This window comes from Mesocricetus auratus, unplaced genomic scaffold (genome assembly GCF_017639785.1).
Source record: "Mesocricetus auratus isolate SY011 unplaced genomic scaffold, BCM_Maur_2.0 Super-Scaffold_15014, whole genome shotgun sequence".
In the NCBI taxonomy this organism is placed as follows: Eukaryota; Metazoa; Chordata; class Mammalia; order Rodentia; family Cricetidae; genus Mesocricetus; species Mesocricetus auratus.
The window spans coordinates 82,468,689-82,484,006 of NW_024429186.1; the positions used below are offsets into that span (position 1 = coordinate 82,468,689).

General features: G+C 43.7%; 1 protein-coding gene across 1 annotated transcript in view; it reads left to right on the top strand.

Annotated features, from left to right (window-relative positions):
* Positions 1–2,628: 2,628 nt before the first annotated feature.
* Slc26a3 (solute carrier family 26 member 3) overlaps positions 2,629–15,318 on the top strand; it is a 38,767-nt gene continuing 26,077 nt past the window's right edge. The window contains exons 1-5 of the mRNA XM_013117815.2: positions 2,629–2,719; positions 11,700–11,918; positions 12,395–12,534; positions 14,429–14,539; positions 14,768–14,934. Coding sequence (XP_012973269.1) covers positions 11,788–11,918; positions 12,395–12,534; positions 14,429–14,539; positions 14,768–14,934 — 549 coding nt within the window. The 5' untranslated portion in view covers positions 2,629–2,719; positions 11,700–11,787. The remainder of the gene's footprint in view (positions 2,720–11,699; positions 11,919–12,394; positions 12,535–14,428; positions 14,540–14,767; positions 14,935–15,318) is intronic.

Genomic DNA, 15,318 nt, shown 5'->3' on the forward strand with positions numbered 1-15,318 from the left:
TTGTCTTTGCTCAGTTTGCATCTACCAGCCCCAGACTCTCTTATTTATCCTAAAATAAATCATTTCAGTTCTGATCAATAGTCCTAGGACTCTTTTTAAGTACAACATTTTCCAGTTCTTTCAGCATCCAAACCTAAACATGCGATCTGATCAAGGCACGGTGCTCTGACCACATGGGCGTACACTTGTTTAAGAAACCAAGAGCAGTTTTATACAGATGTTAAAGAAGGGGCAGAGCTGGGCTCCACGACTTACATCAAATATCAATATACATCTGAAATAAAATTAAAATACTGTGTTGTGGGTGAGTCTTTTTCGTTTGTTTGTTTTGTTTTGTTTTTCAAGTGTAGCTCTGGAGCCTGTCCTGGAACTCCTATAGACCAGGCTGGCATTGAACTCACAGAGATCCACCTACCCCTGCCTCCCGAGTGCTGGGATTAAAAGCGTGTGCCACCAATGCCTGGTGTGGGTGAGTCTTTTAAAAATTTAATGAGACAAACCCAATGTAATACAATTACAGTTTAGGGCCCATAGTAGGAAAGTCATTAATGTTAGTTATTATTAGTAAAATCATGAATTAGCTGAGCATGGAGGCAAAAACCTTTAATCCCAGCACCTGAGAGACAGAGGCAGGTGGAGCTCTGTGAAGTTAAAGCCAGCCTGTTCTACATGGCCACGACCAGGCTAGTCAGAGCCACACTGCAAGAAGCTATCTCAAAAAATAAAGAGACAAAGGGCTGGAGAGATGGCTCAGTGGTTAAAAGCACTGACTTCTCTTGCAGAGGACCCGGGTTCAATCCCCAGCACCCACATGGCACCTCGCAACTGCCTGGCATGAAATCAAAGTAAATAAGTTATTTTAAAAAATAAAGCAATAAACGGTACTTTAGCTAATTCAATTTCTTAGTAAACATATGCATGAGCCACACTTTAAACATGGGTAAGATTATCTTACAACAAACTTCAGCAGGCTTCCCACTCTTAGTCCTGAATGTATCAAATGTAAGTCATTCACTAACTGCCAGTTACTCTGCAAGCAATTCATCATAAGTGCTAGGGATGGAGAAGTGCTCAGAAAGGGCCCCTCCACGCTGGAAGTGCTCAGAAAGGGCCCCTCCACGCTGGAAGTGCTCAGAAAGGGCCCCTCCAATGTGGAAGCTGGCATTCTGACGAAGGAGTCAAGCATCACACAAGTGTATAAATGCGGATGTTTAAATTATGACTTTTTAAAGATGCTAGGAGAGAAAGTCATGAAGGCTTTGTTGAAATCAGGAAGGCAAACAGGTTCTCTCTGCAAAAGGGGGGAAGCCAGTTAACAAGAGAGACAGAAAAGGAAGGAGTGCATTTAAAGCAGAGGGGTGATATCAGACAGGGACCTGCAAACTCAGGAGACCAGCAGAGGCCCCTGTGGCAGGCGTGGAGGAGACACTGGAGAAGTGTGGGCTCAGTTGGGGACCTGGGCAGGAGGTCTTCTAAGGATAATCGTTAGCGTCGTGGAGGGGCTAGCATGAAAAGTTCATTCTGACTAGCATGTAGGGAAAGTGGGGGGCTTAGCAAGGAAGCAGGAAAGCAGCAAGGGGCTCTTGCAAAAGATGTTGACAGCTTGGGTGGTGATGGGGCAAAGTGGTGTCTTGGTATCAGAGGGTGACTGAGCAGGTGATGGGACTGCAGGAGGACAGACTGTCTGCAAGAGGAAATCCTCCCAGGGCTTCCAACCTGAGCAGAAGGGAGCCTTCTGTCTGCGAAGGAAAACAAGAGATGGAGCAGATTCGAGAGGGAAAATCAGGGGTTCACACTCGGGTATGTCAGGTCTCCATGGCATCAGGGTGCTCCTTCAGAGACCCTGAGCGAGGCTAGCTGCACTTAGAAATCTGAGAGCCACCGGGCACGTGGAACTTTGACTTTTTGAAAAAGGGAGAGAGAGAGAACAGAAGGACAGAACCTTGGGAATGCTGAAGATGGGGTAGGGAAGACCAGTACTCTCAATGAAATGCAGGGTGGGAAATGAAGTCAGGTAGAAACACAGGTGAATCTTCAAAGAGGAGACCGAGAACAGAGAGCAGCAAGGTTCAGGGCTAAGAGCTCAACCAGAAGAGTACTGGAAATATTGCCTTTAAAAACAGAGCAGTGGTGGGACTAGAAATCAGACTGCAAATGCGGGACTGTTGCCTGGAGTTGACAGAGTCTCCCTAGCGAGGGCCTTTATGGTGCCAGGAGGTAACTTGTACACACATCTTCTGAGCTACTAAGTTTTGTGGAGTCACCCAGCCAAGAAACAACACCCCTGAACTCCCATCTCAACTGCTAGGTGAAATGTCAGGGAGATAACACTCGTGAAGATTTTTTTTTAAACATGGTTGTGCAAATCTCTGCAAACCAATGAAATCTCTCTGCCAAACACACACACACACACACACACACACACACACACACACACACAAGCGCAGTGGGTGGTTTAATCTCACCAGGAACTCAGAAGCTGTTGTCATCATCACTTCTGCTGGTCAACGTCTCAAAGGTCAAGACCATAGTGGAGTCTTTCCATTGTTGTAAAAGTTAATGAAAGTTAATTATTAAAGCTGACAGAAAGGTAATTTGCCCACCACTTTATATAACCTATATATAGACATCACAGCACATATGGATGCATGCAGAGCCTATAGACCCAGCTAGATACACACTTCCCCTGTTGCTGAGGCTCCTCACGGAGTATATCCAGGTAGGAACTAAACTTAATGATCATTGTACTCAAACTGATTTTCTCTCTCTCAAAAATATTTCTGCTTAACACAGCTTGTTTAAAAATTCCTGTTATAGTCTTGAGTTTATAATCATGAATATTTTGAGTGATTTCACTAATAGGTTAGTGTCTGCAGCACTAGCATTGTGAAGTCAATATTTGCGGAACCTTAGGTTATCAAGTAAATGGTTTGTGTGCATTGTCATAGCTTAAACAGCTTTTTCAAAGACAAAAGTGGGCTCTGCCTATTTGTTCAGATAATTATCCAACTAAACTGGGTTTGACAGGTAGGCTATCTGCTCTGAGAGACTGGCAAACACAGCAAGCTTCTAGGAAGAGTTGTCAACAGGAGGTAGAGTCACCTGTGAGAATGAATTTAGAAAGGCCACATGTCCCAGACATGGGGGCTTTATCTTCCAGATGCCCGGCAAAGTCCAACCCTAGAGGGATGGAGAAACAGGGGAAAGTGACAGCAACAAGGAGAGAAAAAGGGGGGGGGAGTGGCTGCTGTTGACAGCAGCTGAGCACCTGGTGCCTCGACTAATACAAGACCAGGCTGGGTACCTGTGCTATCACTGATCAGTGCAAACTAGTTTCCATCTCATTCTTTTAAGTGCCAGACATTTTTATCGTACAATATTTTTGCTGGCTGGTTGGTTTGTTGAGATAGGGTCTCAATCATGTAACCCAGGCAGATCTCAGATTCACTATGAAGCCCAGGCTGGTCTTGAATTCACAGATATCTTCCTGCATTAATCTTCTGGGTGTTGGGATTACAGTCATAGGCTTACATACCCAGATTTATAATGTTTTTAAATGCATAAATAAACAATGTACTAAAACACTAGACTAAATAATTCTATTTTTAAAAGTAAATTAGTCATTTGGAGAAGTAGTGCAGGTACCAAACACATAAATACCTATTTAATAGTGTGTTACTCCACCAAGGAAACAGTTCACAAAGTGGGAATGGATCTGTTATCAGCACCATCTGTTTTCTTGAGACAGGGTCTTACTCTTCAGCTCAGGAAGGCCTGGAACTCATGATATACTGTAAGCTGGCTCAACTTCATGGCCACCATCCTGTCTGTGTTTACAGGCATGAATACCACATCCTGATTGGTAATGGTTATTTGTTGTTGTTGTGTTGTTGAGACAGGGTCTTCTTATGTAGCTCTGTCTGTCCTGGAACTCACTCTATAAACCAGGCTGACCTTGAACTCACAAAGAAATCTGCCTGCCTCTGCCTCCCACGTGCTGGAATTAAAGGTTTGTCTGGTTATAATGGACATTTTTTAAGTTACTAGAATAAATTCTCAATAACATAGTCTTAGCATTTGTCTACAATAAAGATTTTGTTTCTCCAAATACAGAGAAAAAGGAAAGATTCCTCCTGCATTGGTTTCATTTTTCTAAGGCCCAAAGATTGGGACAAACCAGGTGACTTCAAGATGGAGTCTCAGGCTACCTTGGCTCAGTTCTGTGTGTGTGACACTAACAGGAGGGGCTCTGTGATCCAGGGCAGGGGTGCTCTCGTGGAGCTCTGTGCTCCTGACTTGTGTCTTCTCTCCAGAGCAGGGTTGGCATGCACCCGTGCTAACACACAGGAAAATATGCAGCATAGTGAGTCTATCATCAGGAAGCCTGACCTTTTGCCCCTGGCCCTGTCACTTGCTGGCAAGAGTCAGGAAGGCCAGTTGCTTTTTCTCAGCTCAGCTTCTTATGTGAACTGGCAATAGTGATTCCCCCCTTGTCTGTGTATAGGAAGTGAAAGCCCTCAGAAAACCGCACGTTTTACAGGAATGGTTAGGGGTTCTCTCCACTGTCCTCTGAACCTACTGGTCTAAAACTTGTCATCACATCTCCCAGTGTGGCTCTAGTGATTTCTCCTTTGGGCCAACAAAGTCTTCTCTGTGTGGTTTTTTTTTTTTTTTTTATCTCTCACTGGCCATCTGTTCTAAGATTCACATTCATTGTACAACACGGTGGGCTCGATCACGACATTTTCATACATATGTACCATGTGTTTCTATCATATTCACCCTCACCACTCTGTTGCCCACCTCCCCCTGACCCCCTCCTTCTTCCCAAGCAGCCCCCTTCTACCTTCACTTAAGACAGCATGAATAAAAGCCAAGACATGTTTCTGAGTCTGGCTTATTTGGTTACCACGATGACCTCTGGGGTCACTCACTTTCTGAAAACTACACAATTGTGTTCTTCTTTGTAGCTGAGTAAGACTTGTATGTGTATCTGTCACATCCTCGCTGTCTATTCATCTGCTGTTGGTTCCTAGACACACTCCTAACTCAGCTGTTGAACTAGTGTTGCAATGAGCATAGGTACACAGGGATTTCTGCCCTGTGTTGTCCTAGACTCATTAATGTATAAACCCGGGAGAAGTTAGGTAGATCACATGCTAATATGTGCTTAATTGTTTCAGGAACCACAATGCTGAGTCCATAATTGTTGCACTAAATCATTCCCGGCAACAATGCGAAAGCCCCTCCCCCATCCTATGGGCTCACTGTCCCTGATAAATCCATGCTTCTTTCTCATTCCTTATGAGGAAGGGGGTAACGTTCCTAAGGTCTAACTCATGATGCACATCAGTTCCGACCCAAATTCACAATCATTCTGCTGTCATTAACTGTCCCAATCACTTTGTGCACACAAATTTGAGTATTACGGTTAGATCAGGTGTGTGTAAATATTTTGTTCATATTTTGCTTCATTTCAGAAATGTTTCTTGTGTTTTTACTACATTACAGGACTTTTACAAAAGGAAAATGAAACAAAACAAAAAAAAAACCTAAGATTTGAGATTTGCTCTTAGGAAATTCAGTCTCACTGGGGAGAAAGCCATAAAAAGTAATGATAATACAGTGTGATACGGAATATAAATATGTTTAGGGTACTTTCAAGAAGAAAATGGCTAACTCTGGCTGAATTGTCAGGAACTTTTGCAGCTTGTTTTAATCATGTATTATTGAGTTCCTGACAGATTGTAGGTCAATCAATGACCTTGAAGGAATGAAGAAAGGAATTTATATCAGGGACAGCTGAAATTTTTTAAAGGTGACTAGGAACTTAGCAGGTGTTGGAAAACATCCCAGATAAAGAAAACAATGTTGAAAAAGACATAGGATGCTAAATTTCATAGTGTTTTAGGCACTTGCTACTATACTTGTGACAAAGGAGGGGAAATAGTTTATATGGTCGGAGCCCAGGCCATGTTAAGAGGTTTAGATAGATTCTTCAAAAAGGGGGGGGGGGTTAAACTTCGGTATGAGTGGAACTGCTACTTTTTTGGAAATGAGCTCAGAGTGAACATGAAAGACATAAAAAATTAACAGTATTACTATGTGTCTAGTTAGGGGCTTTTATTGCTGTGAAGAGTCACTATGACCACGGCAACTCTTATAAAGGAAAACATTTAATTGGGGCTGACTTACAGTTTCAGAGGTTTAGTCCATTATCATCATGGTGATGTGCAGGCTGACTCGTGCTAGAGAAGGACCTGAGAGTTCTACATCCGAATCAGCAGGCAGTGACACACTGAGCCTGCCTTGAGCATCTGAGACCTCAAAGCCCACACTTCTCCATCAAGGCCACACCTCCTAATAGTGCCTATGAGCCTATGGGGCCATTTCCTTTCCAACCACCACACTATGCTTCCAACAGGCGCCAGCTGGCTCTGTTGCATAGACACAGTTGCAAGTTGGGTCTGCACTGTCCATATAAAACTCAGTTGAAGCTGTTACCCAGAAAGTCAAGGCTGAAAAGTCTTTGTTCCTTAGCCAACCTCAGAGAACAGCCTACCAAAAAAATAAATAGCTTTTTCCTTCTAAAACTAAGTAAAGCGGGCCGGGCGGTGGTGGCGCATGCCTTTAATCCCAGCACTTGGGAGGCAGAGGCAGGCGGATCTCTGTGAGTTCGAGGCCAGCCTGGTCTACAGAGCGAGTTCCAGGACAGCCTCCAAAACAATACAGAGAAACCCTGTCTCGAAAAACCAAAAAAAAACAAAAAAAAAAACCAAAAAAAAACCAAAAAAACAAAACAAACAAAAAAAAAAAAACTAAGAAAAGCAAGGCTGGAAACCCAGTTCATCAACAGCAAAGGCCTGCACCCAGGCACACGTGCCCACCAAACACTCACTGCTTTGTTTGAGGCAAGCTGGCTTCAGACTCCTGATTCTCTTGCCTGAACCTCCCAAGTGATGGAGTTACTGGTATGTTCCACTATGGCTGACATGTTTTGCTATTTTCTGTGTGCTTCCTAAACCAGGCCTGACTCCTCTCCCCCGGGATGGTGGAATTGATGGAAAACAGACAGTTTAGAGTCTAAACTAAAATCGAGCTAACCGTGCCTGAGTTGCACCAAGATGAAGACTACAATATATAAACAGACCTCTTAAACTAGCAATGCCAAGCATGTATTGTGCATGCTCTTACTTACTATGGACACTGAACTGAAGTATGTGAATTAGCCACCTAACATGACCAAAGCAGAAAAAAGAAACATGTCCTGAACCCGTTTTGTCTTGGACACATGGAGAAACTGTCTCCACACCCTCAGGTTCCTCCCTCTAGAGCTGTGACCTTTAAGCCCTTTCTGTGTCAGACCCTGTGTTGCCCCTGTTTCCATGAAAGGATTCTGGCTTCTCAACAGTCTTGGAAGTGTTTGTGGGATGCTAAAACAGCCTTCAAGCAATCATCATGAAAGGGTAGAGGAAAAATGTTTCCATAATAGTGGCCGTGTATTTGTGTCTCCCAAAGAAATAGCGGAGGTGTGTGCCAATGGCATAGGTTAGTGGTCCTGCTGTGCTTCCACAGCAAACAAGAGCCAAGAGAACCACGGCTTTTAATGGGAAAGTATTGCCCACCCCAGACTGTGATTCCCTCCGACTTCCTTCACTGGCATCTCTGCTAAGCCTTCTCCGCCCAGCTACTCATGACCAGCACTTGGCCCCTCTGTTACTGACATTATCATCCTGATTCCATCCAGCCTCACACTGGTTGGAAGAAGAGCCTTTCTGTGCCCCTGGTTATGAACCCTGTGTAGCAGCTAACTGGGGTCTTCCTTGCCTGCTGCCCTCACTGGAGCACGGGTTCTGCTTGCTCTCCTTCCCTTATACATGCCCCAGCTGCAGATTGCAAACACTGCATACTCCTTTTCTGTAAACACTAATGCATGGAGTCAAACTGGCTTACCTCTGGTTTCCCACTGACTGAGAGGAGCAGTGTTTTCAACTCATGCCAGGCAGAGTGAGCTCTTTTTAGTGACGTCTCCTCAGAGGCCCTCCTTAGCACCAGTGCTTTTGAGAGATGGTATCACTGAGAGTCCCCTTGTGTAAGAGGAAAAGCGTGTGCCTCCTGGGTCCAATTAAGTAAAGTTGCCAGCACTGCTGAAAGAACTATTGGCTCAAATGAGTGCCCCCCCCCCAGCAGAACAGCAGATAAAGCTAAACTGGAAAGCTCAGAGCCATAAGGCACCCTCTGCAGAGCGGGCGGGCACAGTGGAGGCTCCCAGGTGAATGGAAATGAGGCTGGCCATAATCATGTGGGACACCCTGGAGTTATTAAAATGTTGCCAGTACATTCAGACAGCTTGATTGAGAAACTGGACTTCAGAGGTTAACTCTAGGGTTAAGTTTTTGCTAAAATACTTTTTTAAAGCAGAGGATGATAAATGTGGGTTACTTGGCACCACATGCAAATCTACATATATGTGCATGTGTATCTATGTACATTAATAGATAATAGATTAATAATCACATAACCACCAATAAATTTTTAAAGTATACAGCTTAAGAAAGTAAATAAAAATGGAAACATTTACAGATAAAGCTCAAAGTTTCAAGATTATTGGGAGCCAAGTACTCCAAGAATGAATTCCAGTTACTTAAAGTGACCAACACTTAAGGAGCCCAGAGAAAATCAAACCACAAGGGTAAAACAAGGTCTGAAAATCCGTTAATATTAGTGTAATATTTGAAACTGGAATTTCAGATTCCAGGAACCAAACATAATTTATTCCCAAGAATTTCTGGAAAGAAAAGGGAACCATGTGAGTGAAAAACAAGTTAATAAAACCATTTGAATTCTTAACTAAAGTAAGTTGCACCCAAGGAGCACACACGATAAATGGCAAGCTCTCGTGACTGTCTGGAGCCTTGAAACTGAGGTGCGTCCAGATGACTGGCTACGGGCGTGTGGTGTTTGCTACCTGTTGGGTGTGAGGCAGCAGCTTTCTGTTAGGAGAGCAGTGGGGAAAGAGTCTGGTTCCCAAGCTCCATACATCTGGACAGATTTATTTATTTATTTATTTATTTATTTATTTATTTATTTATTTTGGTTTTTTCTCAAGACAGGGTTTCTCTGTATTGTTTTGGAGGCTGTCGGTCTAGCCTGGCCTCAAACTCACAGAGATCCGCCTGCCTCTGCCTCCCGAGTGCTGGGATTAAAGGCATGCGCCACCAACGCCCGGCCTGGACAGATTTCTTAATCCTCCCTGATTCTTGCAACACCCCTGCCACCTCACACTCCGGGAGGAAGCTGTCTCCACTGAGCAGAGCCACAGTTCAAGGTCTCCATCTATCTGCAAGTAGGAGGGGTGGTAAAACGCCAGCCGTGGTGATCTCAGGAAGGATAAGAAGCAATCCCTGCCATGGCTGTCAGGGACAAAATACATGAATGAGGGAATGAACGAATGAATGAATACATAAGTACAATCGTGGCTTGACAGAGAGAAAATAGAATAGCCAAAAGGAGAAAAGACACACCGTCAGGGAAAAAGACTAGTAAGTTTCTGGGAAAGCCTGTGTAGGAAATTTGAGTAGAGCAACCAAACAGTGGGATCTCCCGCTGTGCATCAATAGCCACGAACAACAGAGTGCTGTCTCCCTCCTCTCAAGGCTGACTACTTTGGAGCCCTCACTCTAGGTACCTTGACTCAGGGCATCAGAAGTCACTGACCATGCACTGATTTTAAGTGCTAATGTCCCAGGCACAGTGTTGGCAATTGGCCAAGAGCAAAACCAAAGAAAACCCATGCTTTTTAGCAAGCCAAAAGCACTTCATGAGCAAACTCTGATGTGAGGTACTATATAGCCAGGAGGAGGCTTGGAAATGAGGAGGAAAAGATGACAGAGCGGGTAAAGACCAGCGACACAGGCTGAGGAGGAGACTAGAAGTCATGGCCATGGTCACTCTAGACAAAGAAGCATGCAGCAGCAGGGGCCAGTTCTGGGGAAAGTTAGCGGCTGTTAGCAAATCGTCATGGGAAAGAGAACTAGGTGATCAGAGAGATCAGTTGAGGCCAAGTCAGTCTCTGGTTCCTCTTACGGTGTGAAGACTGCAAACTTTCTGGGGAGAGTCTGTGGTGGGAGAGAGCACAATGTAACAAGATACAATCTAGCATGAGATAATTGTCAATCACTGTGATTTAAGTCAGAGAACAAAATGGGACCTGCTGGGTAGGTATGCAGAACCAAGATTGGGAAGTCGCGTTCATGCTGGACAGCGAATGGCACGTCCCAGAAGAACTAGGGAGGTCTGCAAGCATGGCTCCCATTCTTGACACATTAGCTATATGAAGAGAAGACACTCAGATTGTGGTAGGTGAGAGTGTGCATAACTATTTTCTCACTTGTAGGGTGAGGATAATAACAATAGTTAATGCCTCAAATAATTGTGAGTATTGAACTGACAATGTACCTAAAAGGTTTTATAAATTCATCTTCTTAATTATAGAAAAATGGAGACATTAATACAAAATTTTAAACCTTATATCAGTGTTTTTCAACTTTCCTAATACTGAGACCCTTTAATACAGTTCCTCATGTTGTGACGACCCCCCACCACAAATTATTTCACTGTTACTTCCTAACTGTAATTTTGCTACCGATATGAATCACAGTATAACTATTTTTGGAGATAGAATTTTGCCAAAGAAGTCCAGACCCACAGGTTCAGAACCAATGACTTACACAGAAAATGTTATTTTATTATTGATTGATTGATTCACTTACCTGTGTATTCTGTGGTACGAGGGATTGAGCCTGTGGCCACATGTATGTAAGTGTCTCACACTGAGCTATAACCCCAGCCCCAGGGAACATTAGCTCTTAGAATAATAACTGCTGTGTGGTGAACCCCTGAAGCATGTCAGATACACCAATAGAAGCTTTGAAACTTTTGAACATTCTCCATCTTCAATCTTTTAAACATGGGTATCATTGTCTCAATATATAACAAAGGTTCAGAACGGTTAAGTCAGTTAGCCACAGTCTTTCCTGAGAAAGGACCTTGTCATTCATGAGCTGTGTAAACAAAGGCATACTTTGTCTGTACATAGTTTCCTTTGACTCCCAGGAACTACAGGAATACAAATGGAAAATATATTTGATTTTCACAAATTCAAACCATTTTTGAGGTCTTATAAAAAGCAAGGCTCTGGTGTGTAAATCAGAATTAAGGGGATGAATAGGCTTCAGGTCTGTCTCACTGTCCCAGTCCTGGATCTTTGGAAATACCTCTAGAAAAAAAAGGTTGAGATCAACTCTCAAGAACTGTTTAGTACATAAACCAACATAATGTATTGCTTTTGGCTGTGCACCTTGAACCCCAGCATTTGGGAGGCAAGTGGATCTATATGAGTTCAAGATGAGCCTGGTTCCCATACTAACTTCCAAGCCAGCCAGGATTACATAGTGAGACCCTGTCTCCAAAATAAAAATACAAATAAAAATAAGAAATCCTTGCTTACTTACCCAAAGGAGCTGTGTCAGCTCTTTGAAGGAAAAAGTGGTATCACATGGTAAAATGTGACCTAGGTCCCTTAATCCTGCCTCTTTTGATCTCAAAAGGTGGTAACATTCAGTTCGGAGCTCACTCATCTGTAAATTGCATCACATTATCTCTGAGTTATTTAAAAAGCAAGCTCTGTTCGGTTTCAGGCATTTTAACCTGCTAACGGCAAGAAGAAGTGTTCACCACATAGTTTCAAAGGTCTTCCTACTTGCCACTGTCACCAGGGAAAGCAAAATGATCGAAGCCATAGGGAATCAGTACATAGTGGCCAGACCAGTGTATTCCACAAACACTTTTGGAGAGGAGTTCAAGAAGACGCAGAGACACCACAAGACATTCCTGGATCATCTCAAAGGGTGTTGTAGGTAAGAGTTCTTACGGTACTGGAATGAGGAAGAAATAAGCAATTTCTCCTCAGTTTTCTAGCTTTCCTGCTTTCTTTTCTGGCTCCAGTCCATAGGTCTGGGAGTCTGTCAGTCCCGGCTTTCCAAGCCTCTTTATTCCCTGCCTGAGGTGAAAAGGAACAATCTCAGCTAGCGGCACAGGCACAGTGCTTCCTAACAGCAGATGGAAACGGGCGAATTCTCAGTTGAAACACTACACAGCTCGACCCAGATGACACATGAATTCTGTTTCAGCCAGAAGAAAGCTGGCGTTTTCTTCTTTAAAAGTTTCCTTGGTAGTGACCAAAGCTTTTGGCAGGGGCAAAGGGGCTGCGGTTAGAGGAGGCTGCCAGTTTCACTGTTGAAATGATGTCATCTTTGCCACTTTTTATCTACTCTTAGAAGCCAAACTTAAAGTTTGACATTAATTCACTGATCTGTGCTTTCAATGTTTTCAGCTGCTCCTCACAAAGGGCCAAGAAAATCGCCCTGTCTTTGTTCCCCATAGCATCTTGGTTGCCAGCATACAAGATAAAGGAATGGCTTTTGAGTGACATCGTTTCTGGCATCAGCACCGGACTGGTGGCTGTACTGCAAGGTATTTTTCCCCTCTTTTGCGTTTTATTGTAAAGATGTGATTAGCATGTCATAAGATTCACGCTTACAGTTCCTCTATGTGTGTACGTGTGCTAGAGCCAGGCTTCACAAACAGCAGGCTTGCATTCTGCGGCATGTTACATGCCCAGGCACCCTTGGGATATGTATAACGGTTTTTAGCATGTCCATCGGGTTGTGCATCTAACATCACTAACTCTAGCAAACTTCCGCTGCCTTCCCTCCTCCCTACCCCCTCACACACACAGCAAATCACACTCCCTCCTCCACTCATGGCCGTAACACTTTCTGTGTCTGTGGACTTTCCTATTCTGGATATTTCATGCAGATGGAATTGGATGTGTCTGATTCTTCTCTGCTAGCATAATGCTATCCAGTTTATTCATATCGTAACAAGGACAATGTTCTACTGTATGTTTGTACCACATTCCATTGAACATTTGAGTCATTTCTCTTCAGAGGTGATGATGAATAAAACTTGTGTGTACATTTGTGTACAACTTTTTGTCTAAAAATGTGTTTAAATTGTCTGGCGCTATCCATCGGATAAAGTGCTGGGTCCCGTGGTAGCTCAGTGTTTACTTACTTGTAGAGAGATGCTGTGCCATTTCCATTCTCCCAATCCGTGCGTGTGGCCTCAGGTACCGCCACACCCTATTGCTTGCTGTCTTTTCCATCTTTGTGAGAAGTGGCACCTCCTTGTGGCTTTGATTGTATTTCTCTAATAGCTAGTGATGTTTGTTAAGTACCTGCTCTTTTCTTGTGCTTATTACCCCTTTGAGTGCCTTGGAAAAGTAAGTTTCCAAATCCTTCCTCTTTTGTTTGGCTTGTTTGTTTGGGTGGTGCTGGAGAGGTCAAACCCAGGGCCTGACACATACCAAGCAAGGACCTCATGACTGAACTAGACCCCTCGTTCTCCTTGGCTGTTTTGAAAGTGCGGGGTGCCAGGCTGGGGGTGTGGCTCAGTGAGGACAGTGATTGCCCATTATGCCCAAAGCCCTCGGTTCCATTGCCAGAACAATATGGTCCAGGAGGCCCATGCCTGCCTTCCCAGCACCCCGGAGGTGGGGCCAGGAGGTCTATAAACTAGATAGCTTATTTGAGGCCACAATGGACTGTGAGACGCTGTGGAGTTGTAAGAGTTACTTGTCTGTTCCTGACACTACATCTTTATCTGATACATTTACAACAGCTGTTTTTCATTCTCTGTACTGTCATTTCACTTTCTGGTTTTAAAACTCAAGAGAGGAAGGGAGGTTGGCCTCAAACTCCTAATCCTCCTCCACCTCCCAAATGCTAAGATTACAAGCATGTGCCACCACCATGCCTGACCTAAAACATGACCCGTTGTGGCCACTTTCTGTGTCTTTAATGTGATTAGGGAAGAGTAGATTAAGTAGATTAAGCCCAGGGCAAATATACTCCCATTGAGCTACAGCCAGTTGCCTAAACATCCTTAATTTGTGGTGCTGGGGAGACAAACTAAGGCTTCCTGCATGTTAGGCAAGTGCTCTATTGCTGGACTAAATCCTCTAATTAAAGCTCACTTTGCTGGTAGTGTCCCTTGAGTACGCTTTTGGTTTTCCAGTGCTGTGATTAAACCCAGAGGATCCCACATGTTAGGCAGGTACTCTTTCATTGCCCATGTTCCCACTGAAGCATTATCACTTTTAAGTCTTTGATGGCTTGTGCCCTTCTAAGAGACTGTTGCCTCATCCAAGATCTCAAAGGTTCATACTCACGTGTTCTTCTGACAACGTCAGTTTTAGTTCTTGTGTCTATATCTTTGACACATTTTGGGTTAATGTGGTGACTTACTTCAAACGCCCAATGTAGGAGAACCTAATGAAAACCAAAGGCCGCTGTTGTCTCTCCAGGGTTAGCATTTGCTCTGCTGGTCAACATCCCTCCAGCCTACGGGTTGTATGCGGCGTTTTTCCCAGTCATAACCTACTTTTTCTTGGGCACTTCAAGACACATATCTGTGGGTAAGTCGATTACGACAGATTCACGCTGGTTTTACTCACTCTTTGTAAATTCTATTAGAAACCATGTAAATTCCAAATTATGCATAATTCAGAAGATTAGTGGTTTCCTGGAAGAATTAAGGCTAAGGCTGGGCATACGAGGTAGTTTGTATTGGGCAATTAGTGGTTGGACGGCATCTCAGGTTTAGAGAGGCACATACTGACGGTCATTTACCTTTGGTTAACTAGGTCCCTTTCCAGTTCTGAGTATGATGGTGGGAGTTGTAGTTACAAGAGTGGCCTCAGGAGGCAATAGTGCTCCAGAATTGTCCTCAAGCTCGACTGAAAACGATTCATTGATAGAGGAGAGGGTAATGGTGGCTGCATCAGTGACTGTTCTTTCTGGAATCATTCAGGTGAGCCCGATTCTAATGTAATTTGTCTGCCAAATCTGGTCCCTACCTTTCCGTATCTTTATCCTCCTCTGACTCCTCCTCATCTTTTGTTTGCTTGCTCCCATTGAGTGAACCATAGAAAACATTTTAAAATAATGTTCTTATTCCCTGGGAATTTCCTCCCCAACGCCTCCCAGATCCTACCAGACTCCCCAAATATTTATGAAGAGTCACTAACCACAACCAAAGTGTAGACATGATGTAGACACAAACAGATAAACACTATCTAGATAGAAATAAAAGTGTCAAGATGAAGGCATACATGGTAAGGAATGAAATGCTTAATTCAATAAAACTATGTTGGAACCAGTGTCATCATCAAACAACTATATAATGACACTAGTA